The 22,620-nt window shown below is 35.9% G+C and overlaps 1 protein-coding gene across 2 annotated transcripts in view; it reads left to right on the forward strand.

The window, feature by feature from the left end:
* Positions 1-22,620, forward strand: part of MYOM2 (myomesin 2) — a 76,574-nt gene that overhangs the window by 35,341 nt on the left and 18,613 nt on the right. Inside the window, exons 16-27 of one of the 2 annotated variants that reach the window (XM_032104594.1) lie at positions 810-993; positions 4,225-4,399; positions 5,743-5,864; positions 6,646-6,666; positions 7,971-8,158; positions 10,368-10,494; positions 14,581-14,759; positions 14,961-15,075; positions 15,641-15,797; positions 15,899-16,005; positions 17,771-17,815; positions 18,300-18,436. In XM_032104594.1, the coding sequence (XP_031960485.1) occupies positions 810-993; positions 4,225-4,399; positions 5,743-5,864; positions 6,646-6,666; positions 7,971-8,158; positions 10,368-10,494; positions 14,581-14,759; positions 14,961-15,075; positions 15,641-15,797; positions 15,899-16,005; positions 17,771-17,815; positions 18,300-18,436 (1,557 nt within the window). The remainder of the gene's footprint in view (positions 1-809; positions 994-4,224; positions 4,400-5,742; positions 5,865-6,645; positions 6,667-7,970; positions 8,159-10,367; positions 10,495-14,580; positions 14,760-14,960; positions 15,076-15,640; positions 15,798-15,898; positions 16,006-17,770; positions 17,816-18,299; positions 18,437-22,620) is intronic. The other variant, XM_032104595.1, reaches the window with a different exon arrangement.

Below are 22,620 nucleotides of genomic sequence, written 5' to 3' on the forward strand. Positions count from 1 at the left end.
ATATACAGGGTAGTTTCTAAGGAGCCATGAAACACTCTTCCTCCTCTAAGAAGTTCACAGTCTATCAGGTTTTGTTCCCAGACTCACTGTTTCAAAATTTTATAAAGATATAATTTGTATGCACCTATCTATGTGCCAAAGAAATTTTCTTCGATCTGTTCATTAGGCACTTGAGTTTTACTTAAATTTCTGAAAGATTCCATGACTAATTTTTGGTTAGAGTAAACAGTTTAAGTGGGAAATCTAATGGACAGCAGACTTCTCTCAGAGTACTGATTTGCTGGGTCTCCTCCATGTGCAGTTGTGGTGATGATAAGCTCAGCTGCTGCATTGAGAACATTCAAAAGTAATTACTTCATTTGATGAATGCTTTTAGGGGATATGATCTTACTCAAGAGAATAAATAATGATAAAGTAGTGAGTAAAGTAACATTTCCCTCCCTATCTTTCTGCAGAATTTGGATTAGGGCTTGTTTGCTTAATTCCAAACCTTTGGCTGTTCAAGTGAGTTTTGCAGGACATGAGAGTAATTCCTTTGGGACCAATCACAATTGACAGAAGGCTGACTGTATGTTCACATGTGCATATATTGAAGTCAAGGCAAGGAGACAGTGAGCTATTCAGACCTTTTTGTAGAGCAATGGAATGCAAGAGCTATGAGAATTTGCATATGTTTAAGTCAGGCATTTTAGAGAGATCCTTCTCTCATAGCTCTTAAATGAATTAATGACAAGGTGCAATACAACAATATGTTCATTTTTTGACAGTTCACCAAAATGATTCATGGCTTTTTTTGTTGTTTTTTGTAGTCCATGGTTGGCAGCGGAAGTTGGCAAAGAGTCAATGCACAGGTTGCAGTAAAATCTCCTCGCTATGCAGTGTTTGACCTTGCAGAAGGAAAACCATATGTTTTCCGAGTGTTGTCAGCAAACAAACATGGCATCAGTGATCCATCTGAAATCACAGAACCTATACAACCACAAGATACTATTGGTAAGGTATTAATTGTAAGACATTAATATTAAAAACAATAGATATTTTACAAACTGGAAATAGACAAGTCTCATTAGATTATTATAACTATGATAATAGTAGTCAACTTTATTTGTGTTCAGTTCTGTGATGGATTTAAAAAAGACCAAGAAGCTAAATTTTAGAGATGTCCCTGAATTTTCCTAGAGATCACAAGTCTCCCTACTGAAAACAATAATCAGTATAAAGTTAAATTCACTCTTCAGTGTTCTATTAATGTGACATCAAAGCAATAGGTTAATCACTAACTTTGATAACTACATTTTCTCGCTCAGGTAATTATATACTACCTAATTTCCTACAGTTTCAGCTCGATAAGGTAGCCTTTAATTTCTTTCTTAGTATTCTGAGTTGCAAATTACTGCTGGTGCACTATTCCTGTGGCATGCAGATGAGTAGATTTCAGGAAAAGGGGAAGATACAACTACCTAATCAGTGATGATTTTCCAAATGAAAATGAAATGTTTATCTTGGGGCCACGTTCAAAAATACAAATGAAAATTTAGGGAGTGGTTATTCATCTTGTTTTTCGAATACTTGTTTTGGTTTTGCAGTTTTGCTGATGCCACACATAACAGCTTAATGTGTTGTTAACTGTCACTTTAAGTGCACATATCTTACTAGTACACTTTCTAGTAAAATAAAAAACATTTACAGTATCTGATATACCATAGTTAAAATTATAATACATACTTTCAGCTCCATCTGTAACTACATGATAAAGAAAAGCATCTTTTGCTTTTGTATATTCTTGATTTGATGTCTCATTTATGCATATAAATTATTTAAACCATTCAACCTTCCTCAAGGTAGGGAATAAAAACACTGTATTTATTTCACTTAGTACAGAAAATAAGGTATCCCTTAGGGGTTAATGCAACACCTTCTGCATAACTCACAGCTTTAAGTAAAGCACAAAGCAGAAGATTCTATTTTAAAGAGAAACTTCAGGAGTATTTTCAGAGACAGAGTGTGCCACCTGAGTTAAAATATATCAGAAACACATTGCTCGTTTAAGTTGCCTGCACTTTGTGTCTGTCATTTGATATTCTTAAGGGTGACTGAGACACCTTCATGGGGATGGCAATCATTGCACAGCAACTATGGGAAGCTTATGAGCAGAAACTAAAGAATGGATGGGGTATCCTAGGCCATCCTAAATGACCCTCAAAATGATGCAATTTAATTGAGTGATAAAAGTGTATTCAGTTTGAGATTAAAATCTAAATTTAGGTGTTTCCATGTAGGTGTCTGCAGGTGCAGTAGATGTCTCTGCTTTCACTGTGGCAATTGGAAGCATTGGCACTGGAAGATAAGTTGGCTGATGTTGCCATGAGTTTCCCCATGTCACTCAGCTATAGAGTGTCTGTTTTGGGGTGAGATGAATAATTTTCAAGACCCTGCCAACCACTGATGGAAGGCTCAGTGTAACCAACCAAAGAGACATCCTTTTCAAATGCTTTCAGTTTGCCATTTCAGAGGACTGTAGGTATTGTCTCCTGAGTCATCTCTGGCAACTCCATGAAGAAGTGACAAAATGGCCCTAAATTAATTTATTTGTGTAACTGAATTAGCCCTAGCTCTTTGACTATAATGGCAGCTTAAGAATATGTGCTTGTAGACACTCATTAAAGTCTAAATGTAGGCACATTTATCTCAGACTGAATCAATTTGATCTTACAGATTTATTGCATAAAGTGCGGTAGTGTGTAAGTATTAATCTTTATTCTAATATTGAAAGACTAAGTGGAAAACATGCTGCCTGTTTCATGCCACTTGCAGTTCTCTGCAATATCAATCTGAGGAAACTAAAATACCTTCAAAAGGCGAGTACTGGATGCCTTTCTTAACCTGTCATGTTAGGTTGAGACATTGCCTCAGTTTCGTACATTATGAAACCTCAGGTAGATATTTTATAGTGTACAGACTGTGTTGGTTCTTACTATGATTTTTTTTTGCATTTAGATCTCAATATTTCTGGTTCTATTTATGCACATTCATCTGTTTAGATCAATGTAAACCAACAATGATCTTTCATTGCATGTAAAGTAAACTGCATACTATGGTACATTGGGAGAACTGTAGTCAACAGGTTGAAGGAAGATTTACCCTCTTTTTCTTGATGGTGTTGAGCTTGGTTCTGGAGTATTAGTTCCCAGTTCTGGCTTCCTTAGTCTAGAGGGATGGTTGTAAATTGGAGAGGTCTTCTGGATGGTAGCCAAGATGACCAGGGGATTAGAGATTGTGACTCATGAAGAGAGGTGGATGTACCTGAGCTTATATAGTTTGAAGATTTACAAAGATGACGGTGTCAGACTTCTCAGCATTGACAAATGACAAATAGAGGCAAGAGCCAAAAATTGTACCTTAGTAAGTTCCTGCTGGATATACTTTTTAATTAGAAAGGTGCAAGGTGCAAGAGTGCAGTGCTGGAAGAGGTTGCGCAGGTAAGCTGTGAAATCTCCATTGCCAGAAGGTTTCAAGACTTGGACAAACCCGTGACTGACACACGAGTTTAGTGTTGATGGTCCCACTCTCAGTGATAGGGTGAACTAGATGATCCCCACAGATCCCTTCCGACCAATGGTCCTATTCTTCTGACATTCATCTAGCTACTTTTAGAGAAATTATTTGCACTCAAATATATGCTTAAAGTTGTCCTGAAAAGTTAATATTTTCTGAATTGGGGTTAACATTAGATAACTGTGAGACAGTATTTCTTAATCCTCGTGATAACATATCTCTATAGTTTATATGCATTTCTTACTGACATGGTAATGATACAGGGACATAAGTTGTACATCAACCTCTTATTTGAGAGAGAACTTTTGAGAGTGAACATTTTCTATCTCTATGCTTTTCTCCACACTCGTATTTGAAAAGATGTACTCCTATAATTGACTATCATAAAACCTATATAAAGTCATATAGGTAGGGAGCCTCACAGCTTAGAGCATTCTGAGAAAAAAATAGAAAAATAAATACATTTTTATACATGCATATAAATAGGTATCCAGACTTTAAGTGAAAGAAATCTATTAAAATACATGTCATATAACGATAATAACATGGTAGGAGTAGTCATAGCTGTAGTGATTAAATATGACCAAATTATGCAGTGTTTCATCTAGTTCAAATTACTTTTATTTTTATGTATTTCCTAATAGTATATGTTTTATCTCTTTTTCTTAGTTTTGCCATCTGCACCTGGACAGGTGGTGGCCACAAGGAATACAAAAACATCAGTTGTAGTTCAATGGGATAAACCAAAACATGAAGAGGATTTATATGGCTACTACATTGACTATTCTGTGGTGGGATCAAATCGCTGGGAACAGAGTAACCATAAACCTATTAAATATAACAGGTATTGATAATATTTCTGTATTTTTGGGAAGTTTGAAAGCCATAGGATATTTTTAAGACATTTTATGTGCTAAGACATAGGGTTATAATGGAAGGAGAATATTGAATGGATGTGAAGAAAAACACTCTGCAGGGTCTCAGAGCTAAGTTTTCCCAATTGCAAGGCAATTCTCCTCACTTTTTTTTTCTCCAAGGAGAAGCAATTTTTTCTATTCCATGACTTTGAGTTTTAAAAGCGGATTCTAGAGACATGATTCTGAGTGTCTTGGACATGAGTAAGTATAAAATATGTCTTTTTAAGTATGAATTATGCTGTGGGGTAAACAGACCTGATTCACATGAGGAAGAGTATGAGAAAGGAGAGGGAATTCTAAAGCTGTATCATAGTCCATGAATAATAGGACAAAAGGTCAGGCTATTTCTGCTATAAATATGATGGCAAACATGCTTTGGCAGCTGACACAATTATGCAGGAAATCCAAGTGTCCATTCCAGAAACATCAGAGCTCCTTGATCTGCTACCTCTCTGGATAAAAGACTGTAGCCCTGTTTCTAATTCCCTTGTCATGACACTAGCTCTGTTTGAATTTCTGATGATTTCTCACTCCCTCCTGAACATATCAAACTTCATTATGGGATTCTTCAAGCAATTTCCTCTGTGGAAATCATACTTATTTTTATTGGAATCACTCACCAAATGCAAAGTTTAGATATGTATTTTGTATTTTCTATAACAAGCATGTCATTTTGTGTAGTGTATCAGATCAGTTATTGACTGAGTGACTTTGTATTTTGACGAGTCCTTTTTCAAGAAGTCAAGGTATTTGATCAAAAAAAACCTAGAGACCAATTCTTGGTCAAAGGGAGTTGGGAAATCACAAAAATAAGAAAAAATATTTCATTTCTTCATACATGAACATATCTTACAATAGGATAGCTCTGAGTATTTTATTTAGTACAATAATTACCTAGAACCTCAGATCAAAACTGAAAACTATTTTTGACAATGACTATAAAAGTACAGTGAAAAATAGAGCTCCTTCCCAGAATAGATTAGAATTTAGTAAGCCAAAGTTCAGAAGGAATATATTATATTTTATCTGAGTTAACCTGCTAGATCAGTACTAGCAATCTAATGAGAACTGTGATTTTTGCTCCTGTGTGCCATCCAATTATATTGTACTACGTCATGTTATTGTATTGCAATTTGCCTCTTGGAAATATTTTCCTTTGTGAAGCAATCATGAAGCTGAGCTTTTTAGTGGACACAACAATTTCATGTTGCAGCATAGAATGGTTCCTTTAAAATATATACTAATATGTGATGCTATCTTTTTAACTCAGGTTTGTTGTTCATGGTTTGGAGACTGGAGAGAAGTATGTCTTCCGTGTGAAAGCTGCAAATGCTGTAGGACTGAGTGAAAACTCACAGGAGTCAGAGGCTGTAACAGTGCAGGCAGCCCTTAGTAAGTGTGGTTCTGTGCAACTCAGCTTCTTGTTTCTCGAATGAGTCACATATTTTCAGCAATCATCTCCTTTGGTCTGATTTGCTATAATAGTACAGCTTGCAGCCATCATGCACATCTGCTTAATGATGTCTATTCTCTGGCATGTGGCTATTCTGGAGAAAATACATTGTTTTATAAAAAAAAGTTATTTATAATGACTGTCAAAATATTGGGTAAGATGTGCTATAATGGCCGGATTGCCTTTTGCTCCTAGGTGGTATCAAAGAAACTTAAATTCTGATTAAGCTGGAAAATAAGTTTTTGAGTGACTTGGAGTGGTGCAAAACAGTTTAGCCGGAATCTGCTCCATTTAGAAGGGTTTCAGTCAGCTTTATTACTGTATGGTTGAACCAAACAGAAAATCCCCTGTGTCTGCTCCATGTTGGAGCACAATCTACCTCCTCAAGTATCCTACAAACAAAATTTCTGTGCAAGATCAGTTGTTCAACCTTCAATGGGAATCATTCATGTTGAGTGAAAGGTTGAATAATTATTTACAAGAAAGAGTACACGGATCTGGGCTATCATGGTTCAATTTGAATTTCTGGACAGTTTCAATTCCATACTGAAAAATTTTAAATAGGACACCTTTTCCCCAGAAGAGTGGCCTCTACCTCTTGAAGAAAACCAGTAGACATATTTGTCAGAAATAATCCTCTAAAAGGTTTATAATTCAGGATGGTTAATAGAAAGTACATTTGGATGTTACTGACAAAGTTACTCTATTTGATTTTTTTAGGAGGAAGTGTGTCTCATATGGGTAGGTGGCACATTGACACTAGCACATCTATCACCACGATGTTGTAAATGCACTTACACCTATTTGTCACTGTGTGTTTTGAAGATGAGGGTTGCATGGGTTATATCACCAAACACAGAGCACATGGATCTTATGCATACTAATGGGATGTGGACAGCTTTTATCCATTTTTGTAGCCTTAACAGGAATTTAGCAGGACTATCTATAGGTGGTTTAACATTAGCATGGCCAGAATCTTTCCGTAATGTTATTTTAAGACCATTTTCAGGAGTTTGCCATGGTCATTCTTATTTATCAAGAAGTGGCAATAAAAGCAAAGGCCTCATTTTATGACCTCTGAGTACAGCATCATATTTGAAAAAAAAAGAACAAAAGGGCAGTTCTGCTGATTACTATCTGTTTTAAATGGTGATCATTAGTACAGCTACAAGATCAGGGACTGTACTAAGGCCTTTGCTAATGTATTCTCTTCTGAATGAGGTAAGTTACATTCTCTCAAGTTATACTGGTAATTCACCTGAAAGTATCGATCAGCTTCAGCTGTACTGATTGAAGCACCCCAGTGTCAAGAAAGGGGTATCTTTGGCCAGACTTTCAAGTATGTACAAAAAATGCAAAACTGCTTGCTAGAAGGGGTGCTTGCCTGTAGGAGGGGATTAAAAACCTCAGGAAAAGGGTTTTCTTCATCCCTAGGAAGGTGCCCTGGTGACATTTCTGCTTATGCTACAGAAGGAAGTAGAAGGACATTACTTTTTGCCTCAATACAGCTTAAGTTACTGAAAGTCTAAAGATCTTCTTTCTAGAGGAAAAAACAGTCACAGTCTGAATGAGGCATATAATATCAGGATAGGACAGGAAAACTGTGGTGGTCATAGATCAGTCAGTCATACGACTTAATTTTATTCAAGTTCATCATCTTTTTTTTTTTTTTTAATTGGATGATTGTTACTGTATTCCAGAAGTATTTGAGCAGCTTACTTGTTTCTTAGTAGGAAGAGATCTTCTGACTCATTTCAATCTTTTGGCATAATATTTGGTCTGGAGAGTCTTGATGGTATTACTATTTCCATACCAAAGGTCATCTATTCCTCCTTGCTACCTTCTGAGAGTTTTAAAACCTTCCATGTTTATATCCGGTGATAAAATGAATGTTGGTTAGCAGCTTTACAACTATTTTGATATCATTATACTGCTGAGAGCAGTATGCTGCAGAAAACAGAAGCAATATCAAAAGTGCTAAGCAACTTCTACACTGCAGTGTTTTAGACTCTGTTCTAACTCTCGGGTTGCTAATTTCCTTGTAGCTTGTCCTTCATATCCTCATGGTATCACACTTCTGAACTGTGACGGTCATTCAATGACCCTTGGCTGGAAAGCACCAACATACAGTGGAGGTTCACCAATCCTTGGTTATTACATGGATAAACGGGAAGCCAACCATCAAAACTGGCATGAAGTCAATTCTTCCCTTATTACCCGGACGATTTATACGGTTAGTATTTTTTGATCATTGTATTTTTGGAGTTGATTTGAATTAATTCTTTGGATTTTTTTTTTTAATGGAAAAATTCTTTAAATACTTCAAAAAAACTAAGCGCTTCCATTTGGATGCAACAATGTTAAATCTGGGGTAGAGAATCAGTGCTGTCCCCTACTATGAAATTTTAATGTGCATAAGACCATTCAGAATAGAAATTTTTTGAGGGAAAAGTGTGAAGCACATTTTTCACTAGGAACAAGATAGCCATAAAATGCTCCACAAGCTATTTTCATTAGTGATCACTTAAGTATCACCACTGTAACAGCATACAGAGAAAGGATGGAAGTGTTTAGCAGGACAGATAACTGCTGTTTGTGGAACTGGAGACTTGTAAACGAAATGGAGATGGATTGAGAAAAAATATAACTGTCCCTTTTCTTACTCTCAAAATCTGCCTGCAGCTGAAAAATCATGTATATTAATAAGCTTAGCCTTATGTCTTGTCACCTCCTTTACAGAGTACCAGTTTTGAAATAAATTACTTCTGGTTACACTTGCAACATATTAAATGTTTCTTAAAAGAGGAAAATTTGGATGTCAGCTTCCATGAAGACTAGTTAGGGAGATAGGATATAGCAAGTAATCAATCAATCAATCTGATGCTTTTTAAATTAAGTAAAACAATCAGATTTTATTCACAAATTATAAAAATTTTATTTCTGCAAGTCAGCAAATTTCCTGTACCCTTTAGGGCAGAAGTAAGTCTTGCAGGTATTTGACACTAAAGTGGAAGATAATGATGCAGATGAGCTGAGGAAGAATGCTTCTGTCACAGAAGGCAGGCAGCAATACTCAGGTGTGTGCATGCTTGTGACTGATTTTATGACTGGCATCTCTGACATAGCAGATGGAGCATGGATGTTGAGAAATAAAAAAGGGCAGGTAGGATAGGCATGAAAGGGCAAACTGCTTACAATGCTTTCCACATATTTTTATTTTTAATGCATTTGTAAACAAATGAGTAATGTAAATTAGGGGCCGCCATTCAGAATTTAACTGGATATTTAAGTGTCAGTCGTGCCAGTACCTGTATTTGTGCCTGAAGGTGCATCTTTGTACATTAGTTTGAATGACTAGAATCTGAAATACTGATGGGAAATAAAACCAAGACAGCTTTTAGTAGCACAGAATATTTTATGACATGCTGCAAACAGAGAATGCCCTGAGATATTCATTGCAGCACTGGGAAATCACTGAAGGTTTAACCTTCCCTGATTAAATAATTCTATGGGAACTCCACAAGTATCCTTTCCCTTAATAACCTGGGATTTCAAAATAATTTTTACAGGCTGAGCTGTTATTGGGTCTTGTGGGTCACAGTATATATTTCCTTATCTTCAGGAAATTGTGTCTAAATTATTTTAGTGCCTGACTTTTCAGCATTACCTTGTTTGCTTTGGTCTTGTATTTGATGCTACCCCATACGTTCGTTACCCTCACATGTTTTTATCATTAAAAAAATTGCACCAAAATCCTTTTTTTATCTCACACTTTCAAAGAGAACTATTTATTCAGGAAAATCTAAAACTGTTTGGTATCTCCACTAGAAATTCTACTCTCAGCTATGTCTTTCCCTTGAGACATATGATTAAATATAATTGTGGGGAAGATTAATATAAGCCATGAAATAGTACTGAGAGGCTCTTTCCTGGAGTTATACCAGCACATTTTGGAACTGATTGGATTGTTTTTTCTTTTAGTTTCCTATTGTTTCCTTTTCTTCCTTGGTTAGTCCACTGTAACCTTTTAAACTGAAACACTATTTGAACTCTTGGTTAAGTGAATGACTTATGAACAATCATTCACAAACAATGCAGGAAGGTATTTCATTTTAGAACACTCACCCATAAGTGTCTGCTAGTGGTCATTTATTGATTGGGCTCCTTGAACCTTTGCTCTAAACTTTAACAACTTTTCATGCCAATATATGAGTGCTGTTATTCCTAGGATGATGTGACTGAAACGTGGAGAATATATACTATGTTCTATAATATAGAACTCTGCAGTGTGTTTGGTTTAAGGATAAAATTTTCAAATTACATCCTTCAGCACGGTAGTAATGCCTGATAATTAATTAACCAATGTTTATATTCAAGTATTTATTAAATGAATATGAATCATGGCTTTTGATACATTGAATTGTTTTATCAAATGAAAAAAGGTAGAGGATTTGACTGAAGATGCCTTCTATGAATTCAAAGTTGCTGCTGCAAATCTGATTGGAATAGGTCAACCTTCAGATCCCAGTGAGCATTTTAAGTGTAAAGCTTGGACTATGCCAGAGCCTGGTAAGTCTATTAGTTCTTCATGAATCTCAATTCAGTATAAAATCCTTGAAACACAGCCACAGAGTGCCAGCCAAAGTCTGCAGGATGTCTTTTGCTCAATTTCTTCCATACTACCTGTTGAGATTGCTCTTGCTTCTGAGATCTGTTAAAAGTTACCACCACACCTCCAGTGATGACATTGAGTCTCCTGGGAAATAGATGACCTTTACTTAGCTTGTTGAGTTCCCTTTTTCAATGCCCTCACCAGCTCAGAACAGTGTTGAGCCTTTAGTCTATGTATCTCTACCACCTCTTCAACCCCTACAAGCTCCACCTCACACTCACCACCTGTACAATATCTCTGCACCATAAATGCAGTCTACTAAGAATATTCCTGGAGTTTCAGACTCCAAAACTATGTTAGCTTTTGGTCATAAATAACACAAAAGAGGGGCCTGTTTCTTGACATCTTGACAGCTGGTCTCCTAGACTCAAATAACATGCCCATGTATGTGTGTTTCCTCTAGGTTGTACCTAGGTGTTACCTGAGAGATTATTATTAGCCAGGTGTTAGGACAACTGTGCTAACAAACATACAGTAAGAATGGCTGTGTGCTAGTACTCAGACCCTGTGTTTGGGTTGTCTGTAGTTTAGCAGTGTAGATGTAGCTGAAGACTATTAATTATAGTTAGAAGTACTATGAATTTAGGACCCTCACCAAAAAGAAGTTAAACTGTAATCTACCTCATGTAAGTATATAAATTTTTTATGTAATACATAATATAATACATAATATGCTATGTATATGTTATATGCTATATTTGTACATAATATATATTATATAATATTTTTAACATAAAAAAATGTTAAACAGCTAAAGAATTAGTCCCCCCCAGCAGCGCTCAAATCCCGTAAATAAGCCATAAAAGGGTTTCTGAAGGTCCATTCTGCATATTTTATAACACTGTAACGCTGTTACTCATACTGAGCAACACATTTTCTAAAGCCATTTCTGATGTCTGGGCTGATTTGCTTAAACAAAGTGTATTACAAGTGCAGCCCATAGTGAAAACACAGAGACCCACCACTTTAAAATACTTCTACTTTCTTTTTCCACAAACACTGTAAAATACTGCTGTGTTGTTATATTGAATTCTATATATGACTTTGAGCTTTGATATATACCTAAAAATCCACTCTAATACTTGTTTATGTCATCAGGAGCTGTCTGACACTTAAAGCATCTGTTCCACGCCGGAACAGTTATTTTCTCAGTAAAGAAAAGAACCCCACAAAACTCCTAAAATTGGATTTGTAAAACTATCAAAATTACTAGTGAGGTGGCATGAGGTGGCAGGGAAATTTCAGTTTTCTTTTTTATGCTATAAGTAGAAGGTAGTTCTTACCTGGAATTCAGTAAGATCATGGAATTGTTTATGAGGAGAGACTCTCAAATGTCATCTAGTCCAGCTGCTCACTCACTTTCAGGTTACCTATCCCTATCTCTTTGACAGAGGCTTGTCTAATGCACCTTTAAAGTCTTCTCATGAAAAGTCCAGGTACTTTGGACAAGAACCAAAGTAATCTTCCTAATCTTGCTGCTTGCAGTTTAAAAGTTTCTCTTATATTCCTGAATTTTTCTTCCTGCAACATTCCCTTTAGATCATGTATTCCTTATTGCTATTTAAAAGAATTTTTTGTTCTTTTTCTAACTTTTTCTTTTCTAGTTGTTTCGTTTCTTTCTTGAATGGCAGTGCACAGACTGGAGATACTACTCCAAATAAAGATTTTTCAATGCTGAATAGAGAAACTATAACTCCACCTTCTGAAAGGCATTTTCCTGCTTACAAATCCCCTTCTATTTGCCCTCTAAAACAAAAATTACACAGTTAAGTTCCAAGTTTAGTCCTTTTTAATGCCCATATTCTTTTTCTGAAAAGCTGTTTGTCTTTATTTTTTATAGCTAAATTCTTCAGAGTTATAAATCTTACCATATGGATTTAATGAAAAAATTGTCAATAACAAAATGTTTAGTCTCCTGACCTTAACTCACTTCATGTTAGCTACATTTTCTTATACTCTTGTAATATTTAGTGTAAGTGCATCCTCATTTGAACAATTATTTTTCTTAAAGAAGTGATCTATGATTTATGGTCTCTACAGTGTTTTCAAAACATCATTGGAATTATGTAGTGTGTAAAGAAGTGAAGATTATCCTTCATTTTAAATGATAGATAAAGAGATAACAAAACCACTACAAGCCAAGACCATTGCCCTCTCCCTAAAAAACCCCAAATATCCAAACCTGTTAAATATTTCACAAGCCTTCCTTAAAATACGTTTTTAAACAATAGCTTAACAATAATGAAAACAAATAATTGAGATTTAAAACTGGGAGAAAGAGCTTGACCCTCTTCTGTGACTTACTAAAGACACTGAGGACTAATGTAATGTGACTGCAAAATACTCCCAGTGTCAACAAAATATTCTTCCACTTTTTGATATAGAAAGAAGGTTTCCTTAGAAAGGCCAAAACCTTTTGCAGAATTTCCAGCATAAGTGATGGATTCCTTGCCCAGAGTCTATAATTATTTCATCCTTCTGCAGAATTTTAGTCTTACATGTCGCTGTGAGTTTCTGTGAGTTAGCAATGATAGTTAATGAATTGTCTTACATTGCTTTAAATAAAAAGAAATGTACAGGGTCTCAGAATCCTCAGAATAGAACGTGCTTCATTACCCTTTTCCTTCTACTGTCTAGATTTCTACCGGGTCCATTTGACAGTGGAATTTTAATTATCTGTGGATATATAGACATTTAGATTGGGATTTTTAAAGAGCCCTGAGGGAAGGCTTTAGGTGCCTTGAAAATGGCAGTCTTTCCATGAGAAATCTAATATTTATCCTTATAAGGTCTGTAACAGGTATTCAATATGCTTTTCTGAAATGTGTTTACCCACTTTGGAGAAAAACTTTTCTAAAGGTTTGGATTTTTCCCCCCCCCTGTATATTTGCTGAATATCATCCTTTACAGATTTTATGTTCTTTCATCACTGGTTAACATCAAGTAGGCTGGAAAGGTAATTAGAGTTATTTGTAAGGCTTTCCACTCTTTTTTATTATTATTATTTTAAATGGTAAGATGTGTTATAGGGAAAATCAGTATCTTGAAAACTGAGAAAATCCTTAAGTCTCAAGTTAATCCTTAAGTCTTCATCTTTCCTTGCTCTGCATCTACAGCACAAGAAGCAAGCTACATAATTTGACTGAATATGAGTATTTTGTCATGGGTATTTTGACTATGGTAGGAAATTGACATGATTATGCCTTTACATTGAAATTTATTTACTAGTGTAAAAAGTATCAAGAGTATAGTAAAAAATAATTACTATAAGTTAGACTGAATGGCACTTGAACAGTTAGGTGAAGGAGAAGGAAAGCATAGTAGGGAAAAACCTGGTACCTGCAAACATATAAACTCTCACTTATTTGTAGAGTATCAGGATATTTTTGGCTTAAATATTTCTCCTGCCAAGTATCATTCATCCTGAGAAGTTCCTCTTGGCTGCAGCTACCTAGTTCACAATAAAAAAAATTTTTCTGTCAGGGAACAAGAAGCCTGATCCAAAGTCCCTTGGTGCCACTGAGTTTTGGATTATTTTGAAAGATCATGGCTCACGTATAGTAATGCAAAAATAAAAATCCTGATGTTAAATTATGAACCTGAATCAGGCTCAGTGAAGCAACTTTGATGTGGGGCTGGTGAGTTAACTAAGAGACAAGAAGCCTCTCTTGCTTGTTGGAAAATCTTAAACTGCATGGATTTTTCCACATGATTAACTTTCCCTTAAAAGAGAGCTACTGAGATCTAGCTAAGCAAGTATGCTTCAGAATACTAATGTCACTCACTGTGTAAGGCAGGTATTGCTGTATACAGCCATGAGGGGAAAATGACCTAAATACCACATACACCAGCTGTATTGTAAAGGCTGAAGTTTTTGAAAGCAAGTACAGTCAAAATTATAGTGGTACATTTTGGCCACTACAGGGACAGCTTGCAAAACTTCATTATATTGAAGTGAATTTCCAATACTTGAAATATTTTAGGTCCTGCCTATGGTCTCACGATATGTGAAGTTAGAAATACGTCAGTGGTTCTTCTGTGGAAAGCTCCTGTGTATGAAGGCAAAAGCCCTATTACTGGGTATTTAGTGGACTATAAAGAAGTAGATGCAGAAGACTGGATCACTGCTAATGAGAAACCTACTTCAAAGCGCTATCTTAAGGTAACATTTTAATTAATTAATATTAATACAAATATTAATATAAAACTGAGTATTAAAAGTTCTTATTGAGTACAAAAAGGATATATATTCGAACAAAAAAGATACGTATTTGAACTTTGGCTTCTGCTAACATCTTCATATAAGTAAACAAAATAACTTCAATTGTTTTTTAAATTGACTTTGCCCTTTATCTTGTTTAAGGTCACTGATTTACATGAGGGCCATACCTATGTTTTTAAAGTTCGTGCAGTGAATGATGCTGGGGCAGGCAAGTCATCTGAGATATCTGAACCAGTGCTTGTTGAGGAACGGCCAGGTAAAATGAACTGTTTAATCTCCTCTGCTTCTAAAATACTATAATACTTGGAATTGAGTTCAATCAATCTAATTTGATATTGTATCACATATAAGTATTTCAAGAATTAAGAAGGTCTTAGCCTTAAAACTTAAAGAAAAAATCATGCAGATACAGATATAGTGATAAGAATTTGTTCCTTACTGTAGGAGTTATTTGATAATCAGGTATTTTGGTTTTTATTCGAACAAGGTGCAACTTGGTGTGACAACACATTTTTTAAAGCTTCAGGAATGATAATAAAATTGATTTATTTAAACTTTTTGTGTGTTCTCATATGCAGTTATATCTTATTGGTTTTTTTCTCAATAAGCATTTATTAGTATTAACATTCCTTTCTTGCGTGTAGAGTAAGAAACTTACTAGCATGTGTTGCCTAGTCAGCATATGACATAAACCTGCTCTAAGACCTGCTAATAAAATCAGTATCTTTTAGGATAAAATAGGTACGGGCTTTATTAATTTATGATTTGTACCTTGAAAGAAAAATGCAGCCTTGACATTTGAGTTGATTCCTATTTTGCAGGAACAAAAGAAATATATTCAGGTGTGGATGATGAGGGTAATATTTACCTGGCTTTTGAGTGCAAAGAAGCTACAGATGCATCTCATTTTGCATGGGGTAAATCTTATGAGGAGATTGATGATTCTCATAAGTTTAAGATTGAAACAGAAGGAAATCAGTAAGTCATGCCAGTCTACCAAAATACTAGAAAATTTTCATGTTAAAATTCTTGACATGGGATACTGAGCTAATTATATTCTTCTTCATTAATGGTTTTAGTTCTAAACTGTACTTCAAAAATCCTGATAAATCAGATGTGGGAACTTACTCTATCTCAGTTAGTGACACAGATGGGGTTTCGTCCAGCTTCGTTATGGATGATGAAGGTAAGGTCCTTATAATTTCAAGTCTTTCTTCATCGTATTGCCTCAAGTGCACTGAAAATTGCCCAAGAAAAAAAGAACCCTACAACTCTCACATTATTTTCTATGCATTAAGAAAAAACAAAAAAGAACACAATGCAGTCTTCGTGTGATTACTTATTTTTCTGATTATCATAATAATGAAAGCTGAGGTAACTTCAGGCAATATTTTCTAGATAAAGATAAAAAACATGGCAAATTAGAATTGTTTTCTTTATGCTGGGATTATAACGATGTTTGCAAATATACCTTACACTTTCAGTTGTGCTTGAGGCTCTAGATGCAGTATCTCATAATCGAGATGCAGGAAATTAGTGAGAAAAAGGATGATGCTTTAAAAAGATCTAAATACATTGAGTCAAATTATCATATGGCGTACATTTATGTTAGTTTTGCTATATTTCATTGTAGCTATTTTGTTTCATTGGCGTTGCAATTAATTTGCTTTAGTCTGACTTTGCTCTATCATTGAGAAATGCTGACATAAAAAGCAAAGGGGAGAGTTTATTTTATGCAAAATAAAAATTACTTTGGTGTTTCCCAGTCCTCAGCTGTAATTGCTATGCCCAGTTCCTCAAGTATTGAAATCCCTCTGCTTCTCATCCTACTAAGTCATTTATGGAGAGGAGATGAGACTAAGTGGGAGTCTGATAGAAGGCAGGACTATTATCACAGTGAGAAACATGTCAAACCACCCTTTCCAAGTAGGTGTTGAGAAGAAATCCATGTTCAGATTAAAAAAAAAAAAAGATTCTCCAGGACATGGAAGATTTATGAGGACTCTTAGTCATTAGTTATGACCAATATGTGCTTTGTAATTTTCCATTGCATTTAATCATGGGAATTGCCATTTGACTAAGTTTTGAAGCATCACTCTGAAATCACACTGTAGGTCTTGTCACCATCAGATCTACCTTTGAAGTTTTTTTTGTATAAGAGCACTGAAGGTGTTTCCCACCCCATACTTGCCTATGTCTTTCCTGATCATATGTCACTCAAAATTACAATTTTATTTGTACTGGATCCCTGCACAAGTATCAGATTTTGCGTCTTAGCACTGAAAACCATTATTTCACTGCCCATTTACTCTCTCAACAGCTATAAATTCTGCAATTTTGCAAAATCCTCTATCATGTCATAAATCGATGCTAATTTTCTCTGGTCTTTACATTATCTGTAAATTTGGAATTGGCAGTAATGTTCATTTTCCAAATCTTTATTGGTAATGACTATGATAAATAGGATTAGTATGAAAATCTAAAAAACTGAATTCTAGACTCTTGAACAGCCCTCTTGAGGATCGAGTGCATTCACTAGAACTTTCTGTTTTGTTTTCAGACTAACCTGCGCTTGATCTTGCTTTCTGCCACAGTAAAACAAGAGTTTTAGGAATAGTGCGAGAAAGGAGGTCAGCAGATAAAGGAACCTTGTACACTGCTTAGAAGCTATTGTTTCCCATCTTTCTTTTGTATTGCTGTTTTCAAAGTTTAAAATAGATTTTGGGCTTTGTTTAGATTCCCTTGCATAAGAGAGTATACACTAAAATGCGTGCAATAGGAGCATTTGCCAAATCTATGTATCAGAATTTAAATATTTTATGAAGCGTTGTGTATTCATATACAAGCTTTAAGGAAATAACTTTGCTGATGCTTATACTTTCGTTGACACTCATTTGCTGTCTGTATTTTTTCAGAATAAATTAAAACATGGACATTTTTCTTATTTTCAGAGTTTGAACGTTTGATGGCATTAAGCTATGAAATAAAGAATCCAAGTAAGTTGAAGATCTGAATTTATTGGATATTTCTAGAAGGAATATAATTACATACCAATGACTGGAGTCCCCAAAAGATTCTTCCTGAGACAATGGCAACTTCATTTTTCATGGCAGCTTCATTTACTGTGGAACACCTAGCTTCCTTATCTTTTAGTTTGTTTAGAAGAATATTAGTTGACATCAATAAAATCATTGTTCCTAAATGTCTTTTAACTTTAACTTGACAATAGATTATAGATTGTTACTAGGATTACCAAATCCTTACACAATGTACATACAGTAAGTAAATTCTCTTCTCCCTTTGAGAAATTAATTAAAAAATCAGCCAAAGGCTGCATTAGAGGACTCTTCCCTGCTTAAAATTTATTCTATATCCAGAAATCCATAAATAATAAGGAAATTTACTAACATTTTACTATGATATTCCTATTTCTCACAAGGTTTCATGCATTATTGACTTTTGATTCTTTTCTTTTTGTAGCAATACCACTGAAATCAGAATTAGCTTATGAGGTTCTTGATAAAGGAGAAGTTCGTTTCTGGATTCAGGCTGAAAGCTTATCTCCAGATTCTACTTTCAGATTTGTTATTAATGATAAAGAAGTCGAAAACAGTGATGTAAGTACATATTGAGCACTAACATAAGTGATTTTATTTAATAAACCTGCAGGATTCTATTGTTATCATAGAATCATAGAGTAATTTAAGCTGGAAAACACCTTTACAATCATGGGTTCCAACAGTTAACATAACACTGCCAAGTCCACCACTAAACCATGTCCCTAAGGGCCACATCTGCTTGTCTTTTAAATACCTCCAGTGATGGTGACTCAACCACTTCTCTGGGCAGCCTGGTCCAGTTCTTGACATCCCTTTCAGTGAAGAAATTTTTCCTAATACCCAATCTAAACTTCCTTGGCACAGCCTGAGGCCATTTCTTCTTGTCCTATTGCTTGTTACTTGGGAAAAGATACTGATCCCCACCTGGCTGCAACCTCCTTCAGGCAGTTGTAGGGAGCACTATGGTCCCCCTGAGCCTCTGTTCCTCCAGGCTAAACCACCTCACCTCCTTCAGCTGCTTCTCATCACACTTGTGCTTCCAAACCTTCACCTGCTCCGTTGCCCTTCTCTGGACACACTCCAGCACCTCAATATCTTTCTTGCAGTGAGGGGCCCAGAACTGGGCACAGGATTTGAGATGTGGCCTCACCAGTGCAGAGTACAATCACTGCCCTGGTCCTGCTGGCCACATTACTGCTGATAAAGGCTAGGATGCCCATGGCCCTCTTGACCTCCTGGGCATATGCTGATGGCTCATGCTCAACCTGGTGTTGACCAGCATCCCCAGGTCCTTTCCCACTGGGCCACTTTCCAGCAACTCCTCCCCAAACCTGTTGTGCTGCCTGCAGTTGTTTTGACCCAAGGGCAGGACTTGGCATTTGGCCTTGTAGAACCTCACACAGCTGGTCTCGAGCCATCTATTCAACTGGTCAAGATTCCTTTGCAGAATCTTCCTACGCTCCAGCAGATCAACATTCCCACCCAGCTCGATACTTTCCTCTAGATCATTGATAAAGATATTAAATAGGATTGGCCCCACTGCTGAGCCTAGGAGAACATCATTTGTGATATCCACCAACTGGATTTAACTCCGTTCACGACCACTCTGGCCCTGGCCATCTAGCCAGGAACCAGTGCACACATCCAAGCTGTGAGCAACCAGTTTCATCAGGAGAATGCTGCGGGAAACAGTGTCAAAGGCTTTACTTAATTCCAGGTAGACACCATCCACAGCCCTTCCTCATCCACTAAGTGGGTCACCTTGTTGCTGAAGGTTATCAGGTCAGTATAGCAGGACCTGCCTGTCACAAGCTCATGCTGGCTGGGCCTCAGCCCCTGGCTGTCCTGTGAATGTTGCTTGGTGTCTCTCAAGATGTATCCGCTTCTTAATATCCCATGGCACTGAGGTCAGGCGGACAGACCTGTAGTTCTCCGGATCCTATAGTTCCTTCATGTCATGTTATTAAGGTGTGATAATACCTGAAAGGAAGGCCAATCTTTAACTCAAATATTTTTTGCAGTACAGAATTCCTGTTTCAGTGTGAGCCTATTTGTACTGGAAAAAGAGTTGGACTCTCTCTATCCATTTTCGGTAACTAGATGATCCACAGCCAAACAGAAGGAGAATTTACACACAGACTGGTGTTTAGCACAAATATTTTAGAAAAATGGCTTAAGGAAAAGAAAAGGCTGCTTCAAGTACAGTTTTGGATTCCGTCCAACAAGACATTGTTCTCTGAGGCTCATATTACTAGTTTTACATATAATGTGGAGGGCACTTGACAATGCAGCAATGTTCACAGACTTTAAATTTTTATACAGCATCACTTTCTATTTTGTTTTTAAAATTTTGGCTTGGAAACTGGGCATTGAACAGCTACATAGAGATGAAAGGATAGGCCACCAGCTTCCTGCATTTTTATAGCTCTAGGAAGACCTCTCATATAAAGGGGCATAAAAAAGCTCTCAGATTGGGCTGAGAAAAAAGCAAGGTCATGCCTTTGCAGGGGAAGAGTATTGTTCATCTACAGGCCATAAGCACAGCACTAGAAATACGTTTTCCTGTGAAGAATTAATCTCCAGTGCAGCTGTTTGAAAGATTCAGTTTATTCCTGAGAATGCAAATCCTGGTTTGGGTCAGAGAAGTTTTATCAGCATTTTTATACCATAGAAAAGCAAAGAGCATTTACTTTAATTACATATTGACAAGTGGAAGAAGTAGTGTTTCTGAGTAAAATACTTCTCTTTTTTTCTTGCTTTAAGAAGTAATAAACCACAGAACTGAAACCCTGAATATTCATGCCTAAGATGTATTGAATTGACAATACTCTGTCTTGGCAATGTTCATGGAAAAGAATGAGCTATTTTTAGTTCGCATATGTTTCGGAAGTGTTGACATCAGAGAAAGTCTTGAAATGAAGCTGCATTATTTCACCTCTTTAATTAGTAACCCACAGGTGACATTTATGTTTGGAGACAGATGATATTTTTGTGGAAAGTCACATAAAAGCCTAATATTTATGATGCCCATAAAATCATTGAACTTCATCTTGCTTCATAATGGCAATAGTTAGAAGCCTAATTGCACTCTAAAACCTGTCTGGAGACTGGGCTACAGTCACTGAACATGTTCAATAGACCATTATGCTGCTGAATTGTTGCCTGATTCTTGACATTGGCTGAAGCGATAAATTTTTCCTGCTAGGTCCTAACAGGGAGTGTTTTTCGTAAGATTTCAAAATAAGCTGAAAATGGAATGAACTGAGCCGCATTTACTTAGATTTTATTTCGATATTTTAATATTTCATTTAATAAAAGTAGGAAATTTAAAAAAAGTGTGATAATGAATCAGATTAAAACATATGTCTTGCTTTATTTTTTTAACTTTTCTGCTTCTGGCAAAATTTACTTAACGTTCTCCCTGGGAACTCATGAAGTAAATGCCAGTGTGGTCCTTCACCTCTGTGGGCAAGAGACTGTAAGCAAGAATTTGACTTTTGCACATTGAAGTTTGCACTTTTTGATAGTTTGGGTAGGTTTATTAATGCTCTTTTTAACCTTCCTCACCTATCACTGTAACTCTTACAGAGGAACTCTTACATAAGTGGATTTTCTACTTAGTTTCCCAGTTGATTTAATCTTGTCTTGTTCTTTGACATTGTATCTTTCTTTTCACTATGTATGGTAAATTGCGTATCCAAATTAACATGCGTATCCCTTAAAAAATTATTATCCTGGTCAATCTGTTGGCTGACTGCTTTGTTAATTACATGTCTTTTCTTTTTCTTCATTCTTCTGTTACCTGGCTAAGACTTAAAGGATTTATAGATTTGAAAATGCCAGTACTGAATGGTAAATTTCTTGACTATGTCTACACTGTTCTTCCAGATGTGTAATCCATACAACAGTGAGTCTATTTTTGAGGCTGGGCAAGACATGTCCCTTAAAGCTAAAGCAGATATATCTGTGGCGTCATTCCTACTACTTTTGGATCTTAGGGAACTTAGAGGTTCTTTAATTTCAGTAAGATCCTAGAGAATTTAATAAGTGGCATTTTTACTAGCTTTTTTTACGTTTCTTCTTTCGTCTCATCCCCTAAACTTTATCTATCTGTTACTTTAGAATCATTTTTTACTTTTGGAGACCAATAAACAGGTTTATCAAAACATTCTCTTTATAAGACATCATGTCTCCTTTTAACAGTATGTATAATACCCTTGAAAGTAACAGGGCTTTTAGTAATTCACTGAATAAAAGAGGATATTAGTAAAACATGGTTGTATCTAAAACAGAACCTGCAAATTCAAAACACATATTTTGCAAAGATTGTCCAATATTTGCCTACAATTTTCTATTTCCATGATGATGCTTGCCAATAATTAATCTTTCTGGAATATTTAATAGAAAGAAAACACATAAAGGACACAAACACTGAAAAGCATATTTAACTTTGAATTCAAGTCAATATTTGGTGGTTTGTGTATTCTGCAAACACTTAAATGGGTAACTATATGTTCTGACAGAGTTATACCTCTCTTTTGCTGGACTTGGCAGATCCTTTTTGGTTCCCAGAAGCTCTGTTGAGTTTGCACAAGCTACTTTTCTCATGGTCTTTTGCTTTATGGTTCTTTGAAAATTACACCTAGCATTAAATGAGAAAATCATCATACCCTTCCAAGATTAACTCTTTTTACTAAGAAAATGAGATCCACTACTGACTACTACGTATGTCTCAGATATTT

Source organism: Corvus moneduloides, chromosome 3 (genome assembly GCF_009650955.1).
Source record: "Corvus moneduloides isolate bCorMon1 chromosome 3, bCorMon1.pri, whole genome shotgun sequence".
Classification (NCBI taxonomy): Eukaryota; Metazoa; Chordata; class Aves; order Passeriformes; family Corvidae; genus Corvus; species Corvus moneduloides.